Here is a 21,398-nt window from a genome sequence, read left to right on the forward strand (position 1 = left end):
TCTATGTGGCTGCCATTTCGGCTTACCATGAATCTGTTGATGGTAAGTCTCTTGGGAAGCATGATCTGATCATCAGGTTCCTCAGAGGGGCCAGGCTAATAGAAATCTGTAGAGCTGAGGGTTGGGCGACACCTAACACATTTTCAAGATTTTATAATCTCTGTGTAGAGCCTGTGTCCTCCTGGGTACTCCCCCCTTCAGGCCAGTAAGGACCTGCTCGGTGTCAGTCTGCTTGTTGCGCCATTCCACTTCATGGACTGGATGCGTGTGCTATTCCCCTCAGGTGAGTTCCTCAGTTCAGAACCCTGGGCTCCTCCAGCACCGTTGATGTCCAGCACTTGTGGCATGCCCTATCGGTCAGCTCTGTGTGGGACTAGGTGCCTCCTTGTGTTGTGATTCCCCTTTTGGGCAATCCCACATGTGTATTTCCACAGTGAGTCTCTTCGTAGCATGTGTCTTTCCCTTTCCCAGCTCTGTCGTTGAAACTTCCACCTTGTGGAATTGTTCATGTGAATCACCAGCTTTTGGTTGATACATGCCTTTGTAAGTCCTCCTACGAGCAGGCAGCCTGCTAGCATATGTCCAGCTGGAATATGCCACCCAGTGTACTCTGTGTCAGCTATAGGCCCTCACTCGTGCTGGCCTCACAACAGGGTGCTATCACTCACATGGGTCACTGGAAGACAGCATTTTGGCGTTTTGTAAGGGACCCCATTCATCAGTCTCTTTCTGATATAACGTAGAATGTGACCGACTTAAGCCAAGTTCAGACTGCACGATTTTAGCCCAGTTTTTGGCTCGCCGACAGGTTTTGAGAAATTGCCGACAAATGCTGAAATCACAGGCAAATCTGTGCTCATTCACGCGAGTGACAATCACTAAATCAGATATTTGGCAGGCGAAATATCTGGACCTGTCGGCGATTCAAAATCACGCTGAAAAAGGCTTTCTTCTCTGTCTATTTGGACCCATGAAATGGAAGATAAATTAGTATAAATTAAGCAGGAGCACCCGTGTTTGTGTTTGACGTTTCATCTGAGCTATCGCAGTCTCAGATGAAAACTCCGGTCTTGCACGTGTGATATCGCTCTCGGGTGAGACCCCATTCATCAGTCTCTTTAGTCTCATTCGTCAGTAATTAACAACATACGTAACCTAGACGTTATAAGTAACTTGCATAATTATTTGTTTCATTCATGGTCTAACAGCTTGAGAGGTTCTTTTTCTGGCCAAATTCAGAAGCATTGACTGCATATTTACTTGCATGGCAATGCTAATGAAACACAGAATTATTTTTAGAAAATACAATTTTGTAAGTGAAAATTAAGAATTAGGGAGAATCAATAAATTATGAATAAATTACTGCCATTGTGTGAATATGTAATCATGTAATTCATAAAAAGTAACTGTAGTCTGATTATTAGTATTTTAAAATGTAATATACTCTAATTATAAGTACTTAAATTTTGGAACTGTATTACATAATCCAGATTAAATGTACACAGTTACTATGCAGCACTGTAATTTAATTGAATTCTTCCATTTATTTTACAGATTTACATAAAGGAGCATTTGGACAATATCTTACTGGAGTGCACCATGCAAGACCTCCTGCGTTACGACGATTACAACAACGATGGTCACCTGACCCTTCAGGAGCTCTACACAGCCTTCCGTGAGTCCTACAGTACAAATGAGCCTCTCTCACCATGTGGCAAAAATTTTTTATAAAAGATCTGATAATTTTTTTTGTCTGCCAAGAACCATTACGTGAAGCGCTTTGCACATTTGCAGTGAAGCAAGCACCTGATCCTTTGGGCCAATGAATGCTAATCAAGGCCCGGTGATGAGAGATGAGTGCTTTTGGCTGAAAAAGAGAGATGAGATGGCAAGCCCAGATTATCTCGTATCATCCATCGTCCCACACCGCATAAAGCAAATGCCCTCATTTCATTCGTTTCAGGACTTGCCAATGCAATTCACAGTCCCAGTTCCCTGAATGAGCAACTGTGACTAAAATTATCCATCCATTCCACTATAGATCAATCAAAGCATTAGAGGTGCCGTGTAACCCTTACCTTAAGATTCAGCTACTGGGGCAAAAACACGGCTCCATTAAGCAGCGCCAGTCGTTAACCTTGCTAATGATGGGTTTTAGCGGACTGCTTATTGTCATTATACAGTCCCATTGCTTGTGTGTGCAGTTGGCCAGTGTTGGTCCTCAGGTGGGAAGGTTGACTGTATGAGTGTCAGTGTAATAAAACATTGCGCTGGTCAAGCCCTTCCCAAGGTTAAGCGTGATGCTGCAGTGGGATTTTGGAGGATGTCATCTGGAATGTGGGGGGAAGGATCACTGCTGAAATTGACCGACTGAGGTGTTTCATACAAACAAACATCCCTGAGGAGATTCCACTCCACACTCCTCTGTTTGATCGGTACTTTTCAGCCTGTTGGGAAAGACACAAGTGTTTCTTATAAATCTTTGTCTAACAAAATCATTTTCATGCTTTGTCATGTGCTTCACACACATTCACACTGTCTGTGAGCTGGAGGGGAAACATATGCACATTCACAAGATGTTGATTTTCACAGAATTGGTGAAACTGTAGATTAGGCAACACATACTCGCTGTTTTCCCTCAATAAACCCCCAATTTGCTGCTTATTAATAGCTATAGAGTAGTTGTTAGTTTAGGTATGAGGTATGATTAAGAGATCTAATATATGCTCTTGCAGAATAAGTGCTTTATAAATACTAATAAACAGCCAATATGCTAATAATATGCATGCTAATAAGAAACTATTTAATAGTGAATAGTGTTCCCTAATGTAAAGAGTTACCAAAGAATTCTGTAATATTCTTCTTTTAGATTTCATTATTATGTTAATTAAGTTACTTTTGCATGTATTGTCTCAATTGCTTGCTAACAAATATAGCTTAAAGAGATAGTTCATCTAAAAATGAAAATTCTGTTATCGTTTAATCCCCTTCAAGTTATTGACCCCTTATTGACGTCCATAGTATGAAAAAGGAAAAAAAGAAGAAAAAACATGCACACGCATACACTATGGAAGTCAGTGGCTACCGTCAACTGTTTTCTTATCATCAATCTTCAGAATATCTAATTTTGTGTTCTGCAGAAGAAAGAAAGGAAAAAAGAATTTGGGTGAACTGTTCCTTTAAGATGGTATCTGGTGTGAGTGTGAGAATACTTTCATTGTTGGTTATCTGGTTCTTCATTACCTGGGTTTCCAGCAGGTGCCTTTTCTGTTCAGGAAAGGCATATTTTGACATTAGCATCTTGCTATTTTTGTTTAAAAAAAAAAAAAAAAAACATTAATAAACATGAAAATCCATGACAAATATTAGTAGCTACTAAGATTACAGTTAATGTTTTTATTGACACTTTTTGGTTTTGGTATCATTTATAAACAGCATTTTTCTCAAATCTTTTGAGTTAAGAGTTCTTTCACTGAACTTGTCATAATGCATTCTGGGATTTATTTCAGGAATACATGTGATACTGCCATAGAGTTTAAACTAAAGCAGGTATCAAATTACTCTGTGTAACCAAATGTTTAGGAATAGGCAACGTAAGCATCTGGAGAGGACATGGAAAGTCATGGGCATACATCAGTCATGAAGTGTGGGAAGCTTGTGTCTGGGTCATTCACTGCTAATTTACACTGTACATTACAGTTTATTCAGATGTGATGTTTATATAAGCAGGGGGTGTTCCATAAAGCAGGTTGTGTTGCATACCCTGGTACAGTACAGACCACAAGTTTGGACACACCTTCTCATTCAAAGAGTTTTCTTTATTTTCATGACTATGAAAATTGTAGAGTCACACTGAAGGCATCAAGGGCTATTTGACCAAGAAGGAGAGTGATGGGGTGCTGCTCCAGATGACCTGGCCTCCACAGTCACCGGACCTGAACCCAATGCAGATGGTTTAGGAGTGAGCTGGACCGCAGACAGAAGGCAAAAGGGCCAACAAGTGCTAAGCATCTCTCGGGGAACTCCTTCAAGACTGTTGAAAGACCATTTCAGGTGACTACCTCTTGAAGCTCATCAAGAGAACACCAAGAGTGTGCAAAGCAGTAATCAAAGCAAAAGGTGGCTACTTTGAAGAACCTACAATATTACATATTTTCAGTTGTTTCACACTTTTTTGTTATGTATATAATTCCATATATAATTCCACATGTGTTAATTCATAGTTTTGATGCCTTCAGTGTGACTCTACAATTTGCATAGTCATGAAAATAAAGAAAACTCTTTGAATGAGAAGGTGTGTCCAAACTTTTGGTCTGTACTGTATGTTTAAGGGTAAGTTGTTTAAATAAGCAGATAAACTCAGCATTTGGTTCCAAAAAGAAGGTAATTCTAAGTAGACATAAATACTTATTACTCTGTTGTTTCAGGTTTAGTTTACTTCAGAGCTATCAGTAAAGATTAAAGATGAACATTCGCCTACGTCGAACGACCAGTTTGGACTACACCCCTCTAGTTCCTGCAGTAATGACGTCACTAGAACCGTTTTTTGACTAACCTCCGTCCACAGGAATACACAAAAAGGGGGTGTGCATTTGTGTTTGTCGCCATGTCATTGAAACACTGTTATTTTCATCTCAGAGTCCAATAACCTTTGTCTGGGCTTCCCAGGGACACTGTACTTGGAGATCAATGGTTACAATTTATATTTTACTCGTAAATTGAGATGTGCTATGTGCAGCACATTTTGCTGAGGACAGCTTCCTCAATCTCAATCAGTTTAATGCCGGTTTCGCACAAAGATTATTCTTGAAAGATGGAGCAGTTCCCTCTTTATCTGGAGAAGGTGTTGTTTATGGACCACAACCGGTAAGTGTATTTTATTATTTAAGTTGGTGCATTTAACAGTTTCTGAAACTAATTACACAAAGAGCAACGCTGTTTAGCTTTGTTAACTAGATGGTAGGGCTGTGCAAAAAATCGAATGCGATTTTCATGTGCATCTCGTCAGTAAAGGCGTTCTGTGATAAGAAGTACATCTCCAGCACGTGCGGTAAGACCAGGATTGGCAGGTTTTCAAAACAAATCCTGTCCACTTGCTTCTCAAAACTAGTCCAAAAGTAGCCCAATCTCATTTCCAGGAGAACAATCAGAACTCGTTACGTATTTCTGAAGGAGGGACTTCATAGAACAAGGAAGTCATCAGCCCGTTTTTATGACATTGAAAACAGCGGTATACAGATAGGAGAATTGTGTGAAAAAAAAATGTTTTTTACACGCGAATGATGAACACATGTTATATTGCACACTGTAAACACAATCAAAACTTCAAAAAAGCACGAAAAACAGGACCTTTAAATAGGCATTTTTGGGTTAATCAACAGAGAGTTTAGGGTACATTCAATGGTAATTTTACCCTGGAAGACAACCCAAATCATGCAGCAAAAAATATGTGTAAAGCTCATATAACATTAAGCTGAAAAGACTGCAGTTTGAATTAATCTGACAGTGCTGGATTTCAGTGCTTTCACCAAAAATAAAAAATATAATTCTGGGACAGAAATACAACAGTAGAATCTAAAATTATAATAATAATTATTATTACTGTTGATCTAAGGGAGGGTAAGTGATTTGAAAAAACTCTTTAACTCTAACAATGCTGGGCCATAAAACAGGTGAAAAAGATACACAGATGCACAATTAAGAAAGTTAATTATCTATTAACTAGGACTTTTGCCTTTTAGTATACTTCAGAGCTATTAGTAAAGATTAAATGAACATTCGCCTACATCGAACGACCAGTTTGGACTACACCCCTCTAGTTTCTGCAGTAATGACGTCACTAGAACCGTTTTTTGACGAATCTCCGTCCACAGGAATACACAAAAAGGGGGTGTGCATTTGTGTTTGTCGCCATGTCATTGAAACGCTGTTATTTTCATCTCAGAGTCCAATAACCTTTGTTTGGGCTTCCCAGGGACACTGTACTTGGAGATCAATGGTTACAATTTATGTTTTACTTGTAAATTGAGATGGAGATAATCCTCATGTAAAACTATGTGCAGCACATTTTGCTGAGGACAGCTTCCTCAATCTCAATCAGTTTAATGCTGGATTCGCACAAAGATTATTCTTGAAAGATGGAGCAGTTCCCTTTTTATCTGGAGAAGGTGTTGTTTATGGACCACAACCGGTAAGTGTATTTTATTATTTAAGTTGGTGCATTTAACAGTTTCTGAAACTAATTACACAAAGAGCAACGCTGTTTAGCTTTGTTAACTAGATGGTAGGGCTGTGCAATATTGTCAGTAAAGGCGTTCTGTGATAAGAAGTACATCTCCAGCACGTGCGGTAAGATACAGATAGGTGAATTGTGTGAAAAAAATGTTTTTTACACACGAAACATGAACACATGTTATATTGCACACTGTAAACACAATCAAAGCTTCAAAAAAGCACGAAAAACAGGACCTTTAAATAGGAATTTTTGGGTTAATCAACAGAGAGTTTAGGGTACATTCAATGGTAATTTTACCCTGGAAGACAACCCAAATCATGCAGCAATAAATATGTGTAAAGCTCATATAACATTAATCTGAAAAGACTGCAGTTTGAATTAATCTGACAGTGCTGGATTTGATTGCTTTCACCAAAAATAAAAAAAAATATAAGCCTTTAAGACAGAATATAAGACAGAAATACAACAGTAGAAAACTAAAATTATAATAATAATTATTATTCCTGTTGATCTAAGGGAGGGTTAGTGATTTGAAAAAACTCTTTAACTCTAACAATGCTGGGCCATAAAACAGGTGAAAAAGATACACAGATGCACAATGAAGAAAGTTAATTATCTATTAACTAGGACTTTTGCCTCAAAAATCTTCTAATTTGCTGCTTATTGATAGTTAGCAAGCTAGTTCTTAAGACACAGTTTTCACATAGTGGCTATTGTATGTTTATGCAACTGATCACGGAAGATCAGCAAGACGGTGAAAATCCACCTAGAAACCAGCCAGAACAGCCTTGCAATGACCTAAGAAAATTTGAATACGCTTTCAATCAACAAATCAATTTAAAAAACACTGTGAGCCTGTTACTAGGTCCTCAAGCTGGGATCAATCCCAGGACATGTTTGTGTTCACAATCATATCAACTTGTGGAAAATTATATGACCCTTTTAACGGTGGTTATAAAGACATTTAGCCACGCTGTCAGTGGCTGTCTATATTAATCCAAAGTCTGCATTGGAACCAAAAAATGAGACCCCAAACCCTTCACTAGTGACTATCCTGAGCTGTAACACCCCGGACAGGACAAATATATGATCCTCCAAAAAATAATCACTGCTACCTGCTAAAACTAACCAGCTGAAGCCTAACCAGCAGAGATAGATGATCAGTGATCACCGACCAAGAGGCAGCGATAAAGAGCAAAAAGGTCCCGCTGAGAACAGGGCTCCTGGGGCTGACAGCCGGGCCGAAGGTTACCACATCTCTATGTCTGTCTCATCTGACTGATCTCAGCTGCGTGGTTTTTGCAGATCAGAGCGGGTCACAGGTCTCTAGGGGTTAATTTACTGAATCGGACTAGGAGTTAATTAAACATGTTGAATGGAGACATTAGCTCTGCTGTCCGCAAATCACTTACTTACTGAAGTAAGCCTCATAAGTGACTTATTTGAAACAAAAGCAGTTTCTTCAAATGCCACTGGATTTTTTTGTGATTCCAGTGGAGTCTGATGTTAGCATGTTGCTTAGTTAGCTGATGAAGTTCTCTATTAATGGCCTTTAATATATGCTAAGTGCAAATATTGCATCTAATAATGCATTTTTGTTAACATGAGCATACATAGCTAACATTTTATCGTGACTCATTTTTAGGTTTGGATGAAAATGTTGTTTCATGGAGCATTTTGGGAATTCTTTTTTGTAAGTGATGCTGGTTAAATGAGGTGTATTAGAAGAATGCATCATGTTTTTGCTTACCTTTTCATTAAGAGTACATCTATGAAGCCTCAAAATACTGTCTAGATAACCCTTGTGAAAAAAGTACACTTTATTGCGTAACTTTAGCATAATATACTTTAAAAAATAATAATAATGGAAAATACACTTAATTATATGTATGTATGTAATTCTATGATTACTTCTATTGTCTTTGAAATATGGTTCAAGTGTACTGCTGAAAGTACTGACAAGCATTTATACTAAACTAAAATATAATTTCATGATATTGATAAATTTGAATAAAACTTGTACGTCATGTATTTAAGATATATTATTATATATAAATTGCAAATTACCACATTTAAAATATCATAACTTTAAATGTAATATAAAACAACACACTAGAGTTCAGATTATAGCTACTATAATAAAAAAGTTTACATGTGCTTTAATATGTTAGTTAAACACATCAAACTAAGTGTATTTTACCATGACAAATTTAGAGAAAAAAATATTCATGAAAGTGTCTTTCTTTAAGTCACTTAAGTGGCTTTTAATTTCATTAATTTATTATTGCACAATTTATATATATATATATAAAAAAAATTACTACAGGTACACTTTAAATACAATTAAGCAGACTTCTTTTGCACCAGGGACTGTAAGCTGTTTTTGTTTGTGAATAAATGTAGTGATTACAGTCCAGATGCATGAAACACACACTGGGTTTGAGGCACGCAAGTTTTTTGTTGCTTTAGGAAATATTCGTAGAGAAAAGTGCATGTGTATTCAATCTGGCAAGCCGTGAAGTTCTTGTTCTTTGAAGTTGTTGTTTACCCAGTTCAGCTTTTGTGACTAATTGCACCTGGATGGTTTTCGTGGCAACTAAGGATGCCAGTCACGCATGTAATTAATTACCGCGTGTCTTGAAACAGGTTTAAGTTTTAATGCCCTTTTCTCCCTATAACTGATGGACACAAGCCGCCGCTGTCATTACGATGTTGTCATGTCCTGTCCTGCATCCATTGTGACTCAATGTGAAGAGCCAGCTGTCATGCAGAATAAAATCAGCCATGTGTCCTGTTATGCGTGCCACAGTGTGAATCATCCAGAAGAGTCCGAGCCACCGCAATCTGTGTAAAGATCTCATTTGTGTGGATGAGGAGTAGATGTAAATGTGTGTCTGGGAATCCTCCCAAACCTTAACGGGTTTCAGAGGCTGGAAAAAGGTTTGATCAATGCATTTTTGCAGCCTCTTTGGTGGGTTTGATTCATTCATGAATGATTCCTCAAATCATATGTCTCGTTGAGGAGAGACGTGCTGCTTCTTTACTAATTGATCAGACGGACTTTGAGGAAGAGGTTATACAGCATCTCTTAGTGCATGCTTACATTAGTTAAAATGAAAAATAATTCAGAGTGAACTTTTCCAAGTCTTCTTAAATCACACAAAAAGCCAGAGGTTAAAGGGGTCATGAAATGAAGAATCAAAATATTCTTGAGATTTACAAATATGAGAGGTTATGCTACAGTACAAAAAAAAAACACTACTAGTTTCAGAACTCAAAACCAACTCCCCATTTTAAAATAGGAATTATTATTTTTTATCGTTCTGAAACGCATGGATTTAAAATCTGGTCAATTGGGACAAACCTCTGAATATAAAAAATTCTGAATATAAACTATGACTTTTTCCTCAATAAACTCCTAAGTTGCTGCTTATTAATAGTTAGTAAACTAGTTTTTTCTTTATGTATGGGGTGCATTAAGAGATAAAAAATATGATCATACAGAATAAAAGTTTAAAAAAAAAGTAATGCATTACAATATTACTACATTAAAAAGTAACTAATTGTGTTACTTAGTAAATCTTTATGGAAAATAATGCAGTACGTTACTTCACTGTTTTTATTGTTTTTTTTGTTTTGTTTTTTTTGTCACCTGAACTTGGTTTGCTTATGTACTTTTTAATGACAAATATATAAATATATATAATATATATATATATATATATATATATATATATATTTTTTTTTTTTTTTTGCCAGCTGTATAAGCCCTTTCACACCAAAAGTGAAATAATAAGCCTCAGGCTGAAGGATGCGCCTCTTCCTTTGCACATCTCACTCCCAATTTCTCTCAACATGGGGACAGGAGTCGTGTCAGCGAATAAATGGGAAAACAAAGTAACTTGCGTTGCTCAGATATTTCATTGTAAGTTAAAAAGTAATCCATTATTTTACTAGTTACTTGGGGGGGGTAGTCTGATTACAAAGCTCACATTGCTTATAATGTGTTACCCCCAAGTATGGTCATTTGTACTCAGAAAATGCATGTAACTACTGATGCCAAAAGCATGCTCTGGTGTCTTTATTGCAATGCAGCCTGTAAACGGGGTGGTGTTGGCGCAGTGGATAAGACACATGCCTTTGGTGTGAGAGACCCGGGTTTGAATCTACTGTGAGACAGCAATGTGTCCCTGAGCAAGACACTTAACCCCTAGTTGCTCCAGAGGCGTGTGACCTCTGACATATGAGCAATTGTAAGTCGCGTTGGATAAAAGCGTCAGATAAATGTAAATGTAAAATGTAAACCATTGCTTTCAATGAGAAACCTTTTACATGTGCCTTTTTTTCCTCATTGTGACATATTTTGAGTTAAACATTCTCGAATGAGGAAAGGTCTTGATTTTGTCCACCAAGAATTGATGGTATCATTAGATCAGTGTTGTTTTCTATTACTGGGATCTCATGTGAGTGACAGGCTTCTGAAGTCCTCACATCATCAAAGAAAGCACGGAAAGAGAAAGCAGATCTTTTACAAGGGCACATGAATAATAATAATAAAAAGTAAATGACAATAATAATGGTCACACTTTATTTTAAGGTCCAATTCTTAATTGGACTTTTGCATCAATCAACTCCTAATTTGCTGATTATTAGTAGTAATGTAGTTGGTAGTATAGGCATAGGCTGGATTAAACATCTAAAATATGCTCATGCAGAATAAGTTATAAATATGTACTTTCTAAGTATTAATAAACACCCAATATGCTAGTAATATGCATGCTAAAGTGCAACCTGTTAATAGTAAGAATTAGTCCTTAAAATATTATTATATTAGCAAGATCTTGATATGATTTTGTTTATTGCTCAGCCAATAGCCTCTGCCCTGGGAGCCATCCAGAATACTCTAGCATCATGGCCATGAGTTATGCATTGGAAACTCGCATATTTTTTAAAAAATATTATGTTTTCGATTTTTTTTTTTAATTTTCCGAGTTAGTGTATCTGCCAGCACCAAACTGGAGGCCCGGTTTGTAATTCTGTCATGTTCTTGATGAATCCAGTGCTCCTCTTTAATATTTTACATGTGAGCTTTGGCGGCGCAAAAGAGCATTTAGCGGAAGGAAATGCAGTTTCTCATACGTTTTGCATTTGTACACGCACAAGTGCTGCTGCAGCACTCCGATGACGGCGGAGAGGCTTCCGACTGTTAGCTGCTCTGCATGTGGGCTTCTTTTATCTCAGCCTCCAACATGGAATACATGAAGGAAATAATTCATTACCGTGGCTGCATTGATTTATTCCTTCTGCAGGCCTCAGCTGTAGTCTGACTTCAAAAAAGTGCTTGAGGCGATGGACTGTTCAGCTCTTCCCAGTTCTGCCACCTTCACACACACAGCCACACACTGGCAGCAGTAATCTGCTGAAAGGCTTCAGTGTTCAGCCTCTTGAAATGCTAATGAAGCGGTTTTGTTTACAATTGCTTTTCCTAGTTGTAAAATTTCAAATGATTTGCATCTGTAATACTTATTGTTATTGAATTATTGTTTAATTATCTCATATGTTCAGTATTTAAAGTAGTAGTAAAGGATTTGTTAATGATTTGTTAGAAGTAAATACAGTACTTCCAACTTTATATTAGGTCATGAAATTACTTAAACGGCTACCTTTATTAGACATTAATTGCATTAATAGTTAGGCATCCTAAAATATTTACAAATACATTTATTTATAAATTAATTAATGATCAAATTCACTTTAAACATAAACATTACTTTACATTTCTTGAAATCAGTGTAATATTTATGTATAAATATATTTATGCAGTTTGAGACAAACAGATGAAAAAATAATCAAAATAGAGGACAAACCAATGGCGTCGGTGTAAAGAAGCAATAGCAGCACACTGCATTCATACAGGCTAACAGGTGTCAGTATACATTTACTATTTGGGTGAATAAGAGCCACTGAAGCATTAGCAAACACTTACTGACAATATCTCTACAGGTGCAGCTCTTTTTTTCAATTTATTGGGTTTTTAGTCTCAATAGCAAGCAGCTGGAGAGGAGCGTTCTGCTGACAGGCAGAGCAGTTGACCATCTGCCTTCAGTTAGTGGTTCATCTCCTCCTGATGTTACACTATACTACGGCTGAGACGTAAAGCCAGGTCCTCCCTGAACAGCACGATTCCTTCTTAGTCCACTCCTTTATCTGTAAGATAAGAAACTAGTGTTGTCACGATACTGAAATTTCTAACCTCTATACTCTACTGTAAAAAAAAATATATCAGTAATCGAAACCATTTTCAATACCATGGGAAATATTGCCACAGCATTAGGGTAAAAAATATTTTCTATTTCAAATGCATGTAAATGTGCCTGATAATGCTTTATATTTTGTTAATTTAGCCACTGTATTAATTAAATGAGGTTGTGTTTGATTTCGTCTTTTCAAGAGCTGAAAAGTAAGCAGATCTAGACGTTTTTAGAGCTTTTCTATATGTAGAAGTACTTTCCTGCCATGCAATATGAAATACCTCTTGTTTTGTTTTCTTCCAGCTGCACTCCATTCTCCAGGCTGCTCTCTTTAAGGCGCGAATGTGTTCGTTATACCACAGTGTCTGACTTTTTTCCTTAATCTTATTTAAGTGTAAAGGAGCTGCCATATCTAAAGAGCTAGAAAAGAGAGAGTCCATAGTTTCTTTTACAACATCAAGATTTAATGAGCTATTGGATTTACTGAGGAATTGAGACACATCAGGAATCTTTTTGTTGTTTTGTGGTAGAAGTGATGGTTCTACCATATGTGTAACAAGGAGTTTACGGATTGGAGAATAAATCATAAAATAAAAGTTTCATAAAAGTTTGTGGCTGACTAAATGATTGCAGAACACTTTTTTTATTCTTTCTTCCTTTTTACTATTATTATTATTATCATTAATATTTATTTATTTTTATAATTATTATAATTATTTATTATTATATTTGTGTGTTTTTTTTTTGGAGATCTATTGCTCTAAATGGGGAATGTGCTGTGTAATGCCAGTGTGATATTACTATGACCAACATCTGTGCATCATATATTATCATCATCATCAGTTTTAAAGTATGAGAAAATTGTTAACAGTTGTTGCTGTGTGTGATGCTGATGTCACCCATGCACAGGTTGAAGATGCCTTTAGACAGAAATGATCACTGAATCCTTGCATGGAAACGGCTTAAGTAAACCAGCAATCAGTCCAGCTTGATTGCACGTGAAGAGAAAATCGAGAAGTACTTTGCCCGACTGATTATTCCATAATGTAGCCATTTTGAGCAATGATTATCAGCTGATTAATGGTGCAGTGTTCAGACTTACAGTGTGGGTTTGAAGTGTTGCTTTAATTGGGCCACTGACAGTGCAGGAAAATTCACATTCATTTTCTCCAGAGAAACAGATTTTTAGCTATAATGTATCAAAATTTCAAGAGAGACCTACAATGAGCTCTAATTACCAATGACAAATCTTTACTTGCCCTCACTTTACTTTTTACTTTTTGTTATAAAGTACTGTACTGTGCAAAGAGTTCAGACTTACTTTTTTTTGATGATTATTTTATTTGATACATCAGGATTTCATGGCTCATATAGTATGATATAATGAGAATATGGGGGACAAAACACCTCAGTTTTATTTTAAAGTCCCAAAGTGAGCAGAAACATGCATTTTGTTGCAGATGCTGATATTTATATGGACAAAAAGTTATGATATTCTGATGTTGATATGTCAATTTCCTTCTTAAGATCTTCATATATGTCTTGAGGGTAGCAAATATCACCTAATGTATCCTGCTGACATATAATTAGGTAAAAACCCCAGGCTGCTCATTATCCCATTATAGCTGTGAATCTGAATACATACTGCCAACGGGTCTATAATAGCTTGTCAGACCTTCTGATAGCTTTTGACATGAGCGCGCTGAGATGTCAACATCACTTTCATTGCCGTCATATTACCCTCCTCCACATGACTGCTCATAAATCTCTTGAGTCCAGGGCCAAAATTGATTTGACTGTGTTTTGAATCAAATCATATTTTCACAATATAAAATCAGTTAGCTTCAGATTTCATCATCGTTCACATTGCTTCATAATTGCACTGCATTATCTTTGAACATCGAGTTTCATCAAACTTTGTGCATATGTGTACGGGTTTAATCTGTTGACACAACATAAAAATGGCACTTGGCAACTCTTGGACCCAATGACTTAGACATTGGCATGCAATTTCTTTGTTCGAGGTGCCATCACTAGCTGTGAGGACATTATAAAATCTTGAAAAACATGGACGCCATCGGCCAATCAAATCAGCAGCTGTTAGACAAGGTTAACAGTCCAATTGGAATTAAACTTGGTGAGCCTGTTTGATTCATGGTCCTAGTGAGATGTGAGAAATAATGTTTTATTTTTTTCATTTGGTAACTAGCGCACTATTATGTTTTACATGCTTGTAAATGATTTTATATTATGCAGTGTTTCATTCATTCACACAATATGTTAGATCTCCTCATTCTGAGCAACTCTGCCTCAGTAACCACTGCTGTCATTCAAATTGTTCGTTAATTAATTGAGATTACGTTTTTCAATGAATCATAACAATAAACAATGCAGTACAAATTGCTGGACTACCTACATCAATAATCAAAAAATATTGAACTTTAGTATTTGTATGGTATGGTGCGTCACTACATTAGCTTCACTACATTAGTTATGCAGATGCAACACATTCTAAACAAGCTTAAGGGGCTGTTCACAGAACGCATCTTTCTAAAATCACGAAATGCAATGCTCAGGAATATGTGAGATGCTGCAAAAGATGCGAGCGCTATGGTCATACACATCCATCTAGCATGTGTTCACAAAGAAAAACGATTAGAAAGTAGCGTTAAAAACAGTTAAAAGACACTATATTTCTATGGAAAATTACCTTAAAACTTGCTGAAATAAAATGCGTAATATCTTTTAATGCATGTGCTTAAAGACATAAAAGGGCTTTGAAGGGTCATGAAATCCTTTGTTTCAGCAGCGCTTAGTGCTTAGTTCTCTTAAATGCATGCCGCAGTTTATCATTACATGCAACACATGAATATTTTACAAAGTTTTGCACAGCTGTTTGCATTGTATTTTGCATAGGATATATTTAACGTGCTGTTGCATTTTTTATAACTTTAAAGGGTTTATTTGGAGTGTTTATATAAGCTGTTGATCGGTTACATCAAAGAGCTGTAAAGACTGGTTACATTTAGTTGTTGATGAATTACATTTGTGTTGAAGACGATGCAATCGTCAATGTAATGTGAATTTATGCCATGCAGAAACTGTTACAAAGCAAATCCAAAACATTCACTTGCGAATGCGATGCATGAAAGCATCAGCTATTATACCCAGTCTGATGACACCTGTAAATGTTTTGCAATACACCAAGAGCACAGTTAAGTACACACAGTTAAGTACAAGCCTCTAGTAATATAATGTGTGATCATGCCTCATAACACGAGACCACCAGTGAAAATGCTTCTATGCTTTCTATGAGTTCTTTTTTTATTCAACCCAGAAATTCACTCATTACAAAAGCAAAAACTTGAATCAGCATAACAAATGGAGTAAAACATTAACATAAATTTAATATTTTCTCAGCATTTGTTGCAACTTTTTTCTACTTTACTGACATTATCTGATCATGAACATGATTTGTCTGCATGATCTGAGATGGAGAGTGGAGTTCATCATTGAATTCAGTGATGTCATCTCTGTTCAGTTAAATAGTGTCTGTGCATTTATTTGCAATCAAGTCAACGATATCGCTGTAGATGAGGTGACCCCAACTAAGCAAGCCAGAGGGGATAGCGGCAAGGAACTGAAACTCCATCGGTGACAGAATGGAGAAAAAAACCTTGGGAGAAACCAGGCTCAGTTGGGGGGCTAGTTCTCCTCTGACCAGACGAAACCAATAGTTCAATTCCAGGCTGCAGCAAAGTCAGATTTTTTTCATGGCTCTGATCTGGATACAGACTGGATCTGGTGGCTACGGTGACCTCGGAATAAGAGAGAAACAGACAAATATTAGCATAGATCCTTTAACGGATTTAGTTATAAAAAGCATATTAGTATGTTATGTGTATGCCAGGTTAAAGAGATGGGTCTTTAATTCAGATTTAAACTGCAAGAGTGTGTCTGCCTCCCGAACAATGTTAGGTAGGTTATTCCAGAGTTTAGGCGCCAAATAGGAAAAGGATCTGCCGCCCGCAGTTGATTTGAAAACCATTCAGGGATTTATAAGTAATAAGCAATATTTTAAAATCTATACGATGTTTGATAGGGAGCCAGTGCAGTGTGGACAGGACCGGGCTAATATGGTCATACTTCCTGGTTCTAGTAAGAACTCTTGCTGCTGCATTTTGGACTAGCTGTAGTTTGTTTACCAAGCGTGCAGAACAACCACCCAATAAAGCATTACAATAATCTAACCTTGAGGTCATAAATGCATGGATTAACATTTCTGCATTTGACATTGAGAGCATAGGCCGTAATTTAGATATATTTTTGAGATGATTCATCAGAATTGAAGCAGCATCAGAAATATCAGCATATGCACCAAATTGCATATTTTGGCTCAAAAAAAAAACATTTAGACTATGAAACCTTACTCTGTATATTGAAATGAGCATTCAATGTTGCTAATTTCTGCTAATTGTCTGCTGTTCATCTTCATTTACACTTCATGCAGTGACTCTGGGCCAATATCGATTAATGCAGCATGTTTGCGCTAGAAGCAACAAAAAGCAATCTCCTTTATTTCAGTGTATCCAGCTTTGTCATTACATCTGAGTCCAGCACTAAGCCGGACGAAAGACGGGATTTCTGCTATCATATTGCAACAAAATGGTTTGTAGGACTTATATTTGATCAAAGAGGAAACTCCTAAAGCAAGGTTAGATTGACCTTTTTTCATGATATTGCTTTTTCCAAAAACTGATTTATTGTGGAAAACATCTCGCTGATTTTCTGATTACAGAGGGTTGCTGTTGAACGAACATCTCTGATCGAATGTGTCTGTTTCACCAGAACAATCTGATGCATTCAGATCCTCAAACATGCTTTGTCTAAATACTGTAGGTCAGAAAAAAATCCCTGAGCAATCACACTAGTATGATCATAAACATGACTGGAAGCCATCTGCCATCTGGACATGTCACCTGACTGCTACTGTGCCATCATGAGTGATGACACCTGACACGACAAGAATTTATTACTTTATTATTTTGTCCTATTATATATATATATATAATTTGGTCTGGAAGCCACTCAATGACTTTGCATTGTGACCTTCTTCAGATAAGGTAAAAGGAATTGTCAATATTGTTCCTTTTTAATGTCTTGTAAAGTGGTGCATGAATTAAAAATGAAAATTAAACAGGATGCAGGGCAAACAAGTATTACAATAAAATGGGAATACAGCACACAGTGAGATAAGCGACCAATTCATTATGAACTATACTGTATATTCGCTTATAAATGAGCATTGAACATGCTACTTTTTGTTTTGTTGGTAATACAAGTCTTTATTATGCTAGCAACGGTTTATTAGAGTAGGAAACGAATGAATCAGTTCATGGTCATTCAGCGCTGGTTTGTGAACAAATGGTAAACATAATTTTTGCTTAGTGTCAGACCAAGAGTGTTTACGATACAATAATCAATGGTAATTTGGCAGGAGTCTGCTTTCATTTGCTTGAAAAGATGATGGAATATCTAGACTGTAATTGGCCTGTTATTGGAAACTGTGGAAGTATGAGCTACAGTTCAAGTCATGTCAAATTTATTTGTATAGCGCTTTTCACAAATTACTGGTCAGTTTTGTCCAAAGCAATGATGTTGAGAAATAGTCACATATATCCTGTTCTGTGTCTTGGTTAACATACAGTGCTTTTCCATTACACAGTACCAGCTCGACTCGACTCGCCTTTGTTTGGTTTTCCACTGTGTAAAAGTTGTACCTGGAAGTAGTTTTTTTCTTTTAATGTGACGTAAAAAAACACGGCAGACTGCTGGTTGGTCAGAGAGAATCATCACTATTCACTGCATCATCACTGCACGTGGCAGACGGAGTATCCTGAATAACCCCGCCAGCAGTGTTTTGTTCTGCTGCCCTCAGCCTCTCCAGAAACAACGTCTGCCTTCTTGCTGTGAGAATCAGCCACATCCGAGGATCAAAAACAGCATTCACTCAATTTCCTCCATTGTCCCGTGTGTGTGGGTAGCGGGTGCCAAGAGCAGGAAGAGCCAGATGAAACTCCAGAGGCCACAGTGAAGTCGACGGCGGGAGGAACCATGGTGGAGATATGGCTAATCCCACCAACTGACGGGGACTTAGCTGATGGAAGAGGAGGCAAGGATGGAGCCAAACATACAGACAGCCAAGACGACAGAAAGGATCCGGAGGGCCAAGGCGGAGCTGAAGGCTCAGGCGACCAAGGCTGAGGTGGAACTGGAGGGAAGGAGGAGTCTGACAGAGCCAGAGGGATGGAGTGACAAGGCAAAGCCAGAGGAGTGGAGTCTCAGATGATCGATAACTGACCAAGGTGAAGCCAGAGGGATGGTGATAAGACAGGTCATGGTAGAGACGAGGGAGTTAGTAGCCAAAGTGGAGAAAATGGTTCGAAGGCCCGAGGTGGAGTCCAGGGCTCGGAGGTTGGAGGCGGAGACAGGGAATCCTCATGCCAAGGCGGTGCTTCAGACTGTAGGTCCCTAGATGAATCAGAGTACCCAGATGGCACTGATAGAGGACTGACAGGCACCAGCAGAGATGGGGCTGAGGAACTTACTGGTCTTGTACAAGGAGGAGGAGAGGGAGGCTGAGAGGGGACACTGGAGGACAGGAGGGGATATCCATTCCGGGAGAGGGGAAAAACAAAACAAATGGCACTAATTTTACTTTGAGGTCTGCTATTCTGTTCCGTAATGGCTACTGAGGTGGAATAAGGAGACGAGGAGAGACAGGTGTAAACTCAAAATGGTCTTTAATCTTCACTTCGGCGAAAAACACTCACGTAGCATACAAAGCAAGTCAACATTAATAGCAGAGAAAGGAATATTGGAGAACACAGGCTTTAAATACTGGGAACGTAATCAGAGAGAAACAGAATAAGGTGATGAACTGATTAATTAATCAAAAACTATGGAAACTAATAGACTAATGGGGACTCAGGGAAATGTGGAGGCAGAAACAGAACATAATCGTAACAGTAGGTTATTGCCTTGAGTATTTCCATGACCTATAATCTAAAGCAAGAACTATTTACTTCTAATAACTCATTAACAAGACTTTTACTGCTGTGACATTTAATGAAGAACTCACTTTTTGTGGAAAACCTATTATTAATGTATTAATAATGCTGAGACTAGAGTTTATAAACTGTGAATCCACTACAAACGTCAAAGGATTTCAAAGTGCTTTGTTACTACTATTATAAAATGTTGCAGATTTTTTCTCCATTATAATGTTTTGTCTGAATTAGGATCCAGTCTCCTTTCACTCAAGTACAACCTTGTCACAAACAGAAGCTATGGATTTAATTTCAGTGGCATTTCTGTTATTAAACAGAATTAATATCATGAGATTTTGTCCCTTGCTGTGCTTGGAATTTGTTTATATTATGGTAAAGATTTTGGGTAACTTTTTAGTTTGCGGATCAATTCTCACTATTAACTAGTTGCTTATTAGCATGCATATTACTAGCATATAGGCTGTTACTAACTATTAATAAGCAGCAAATTAGGAGTTTATTGAGGCAAACATAATTGTCAATAATTAGTCAATAGTGAGAATTGTTCCTCAAACTAAAGTGTGACTAGATTTTGGTTAAAATGACTGTAAAAGTAATCTGCTAGGAAATGAATAAACGCAAAACAGTTAAGAAAGAAAAGAGTCTAGTGTTGTCCATTACTGATGTCTCTTCAGCTGTGTGAAACTTTCTCAAAAGAAGCTTCAGTCACAATTTGGTTTGGGGACCAGTTCTCATTATAATTTTTTTCTCTGTAATTATTATTAATAAATTGTACCCCTTGTTGACTGTATTTTACAGACTGGCTGTTTGCTGAGAACATGCCGTTAGTCTGAGCACACTTTTTTTCCATTTACAGGTTAAAATTTGGTAAGTGTTCCAGACTGTCCTGGTTGAGTAAACAGCCGTCAGGCAGGTAATTAATCACAGTGTGTGCCCTTTCCATCCCGCTGCGGTCTACAGAGAGCAGGTGACATGCAGTGCTAAGCAGCATTCTTTATCTCAAAGTGTTTGTTCTAATGCATTCAATGGCAGCTTTGAATTTTATGTTGTTTTAAATTGTCGATAAAAAGCTTGAAGTGTATGATAGAATTGGTTTTTACTGTGTGAAGTCATCAGTGTGTGAAGTTCACGGTTTTGTTAGTATATGATAGAAGATCAGCAGATAATCAATCTTGATTCAGCAGGGAACTAGTTCTTCCCTAGTCACACACTTTTTGACAAACAAGTTTTCACAAACTGTCCAATCTTTAGTGATTAATGATTTTTTATTATCAGATCGATTCGCAAATGAATATTTTAGACCCATTTAATGCTTTTTACACTGTGCTTTAGGGGAGATGCCAAATGGTGAAAACATAAATTGGAGAAAAGAAGAGACCATTTAGGAGTGTTTTATTTTTAACTTTATAATCTTAAAAAAATCAATCAAAAACTTGATAGCAGTCTGAAACATACAGGAAATGTAAAGTGTGAAACGTCAGCTTGTGAATGCACATAATTTAAAATCTCTAGTTGGGCTCATTTGTTAAAAAAAGAACAGATTCTAAAAATGATTAATTGTGTGTGTGTGTGTGTGTGTGTGTGTGTGTGCGCGTGCGTGTGTGTGTGTGTGTGTGTGTGTGTGCTACTACCTTTCAAAATGTATACTTTCATTCAGCAAGAATGTATTGAATTGATCAAAAAGTGCAGTAAAGATATTTGTAATGTTTCAAATGTGTATATGAATACTGTATACTCTGACAGAATTTTTTTTTTTTTTATTGTTTATGGAGTTTACTTGATTGCCTCTAATTTTGTAAACAGATTAGTTCATGTTTTGAGTTAAAGCTTACTGCCACTTTG

General features: G+C 37.2%; 1 protein-coding gene across 1 annotated transcript in view; it reads left to right on the forward strand.

Annotated features, from left to right (window-relative positions):
- LOC113063839 (follistatin-related protein 4-like) overlaps nucleotides 1–21,398 on the forward strand; it is a 168,721-nt gene that overhangs the window by 112,005 nt on the left and 35,318 nt on the right. The window contains exon 6 of the mRNA XM_026234207.1: nucleotides 1,555–1,675. Within this exon, the coding sequence (XP_026089992.1) occupies nucleotides 1,555–1,675 (121 nt within the window). The remainder of the gene's footprint in view (nucleotides 1–1,554; nucleotides 1,676–21,398) is intronic.

This window comes from Carassius auratus, chromosome 46 (assembly GCF_003368295.1).
Source record: "Carassius auratus strain Wakin chromosome 46, ASM336829v1, whole genome shotgun sequence".
Lineage (NCBI taxonomy): Eukaryota > Metazoa > Chordata > Actinopteri > Cypriniformes > Cyprinidae > Carassius > Carassius auratus.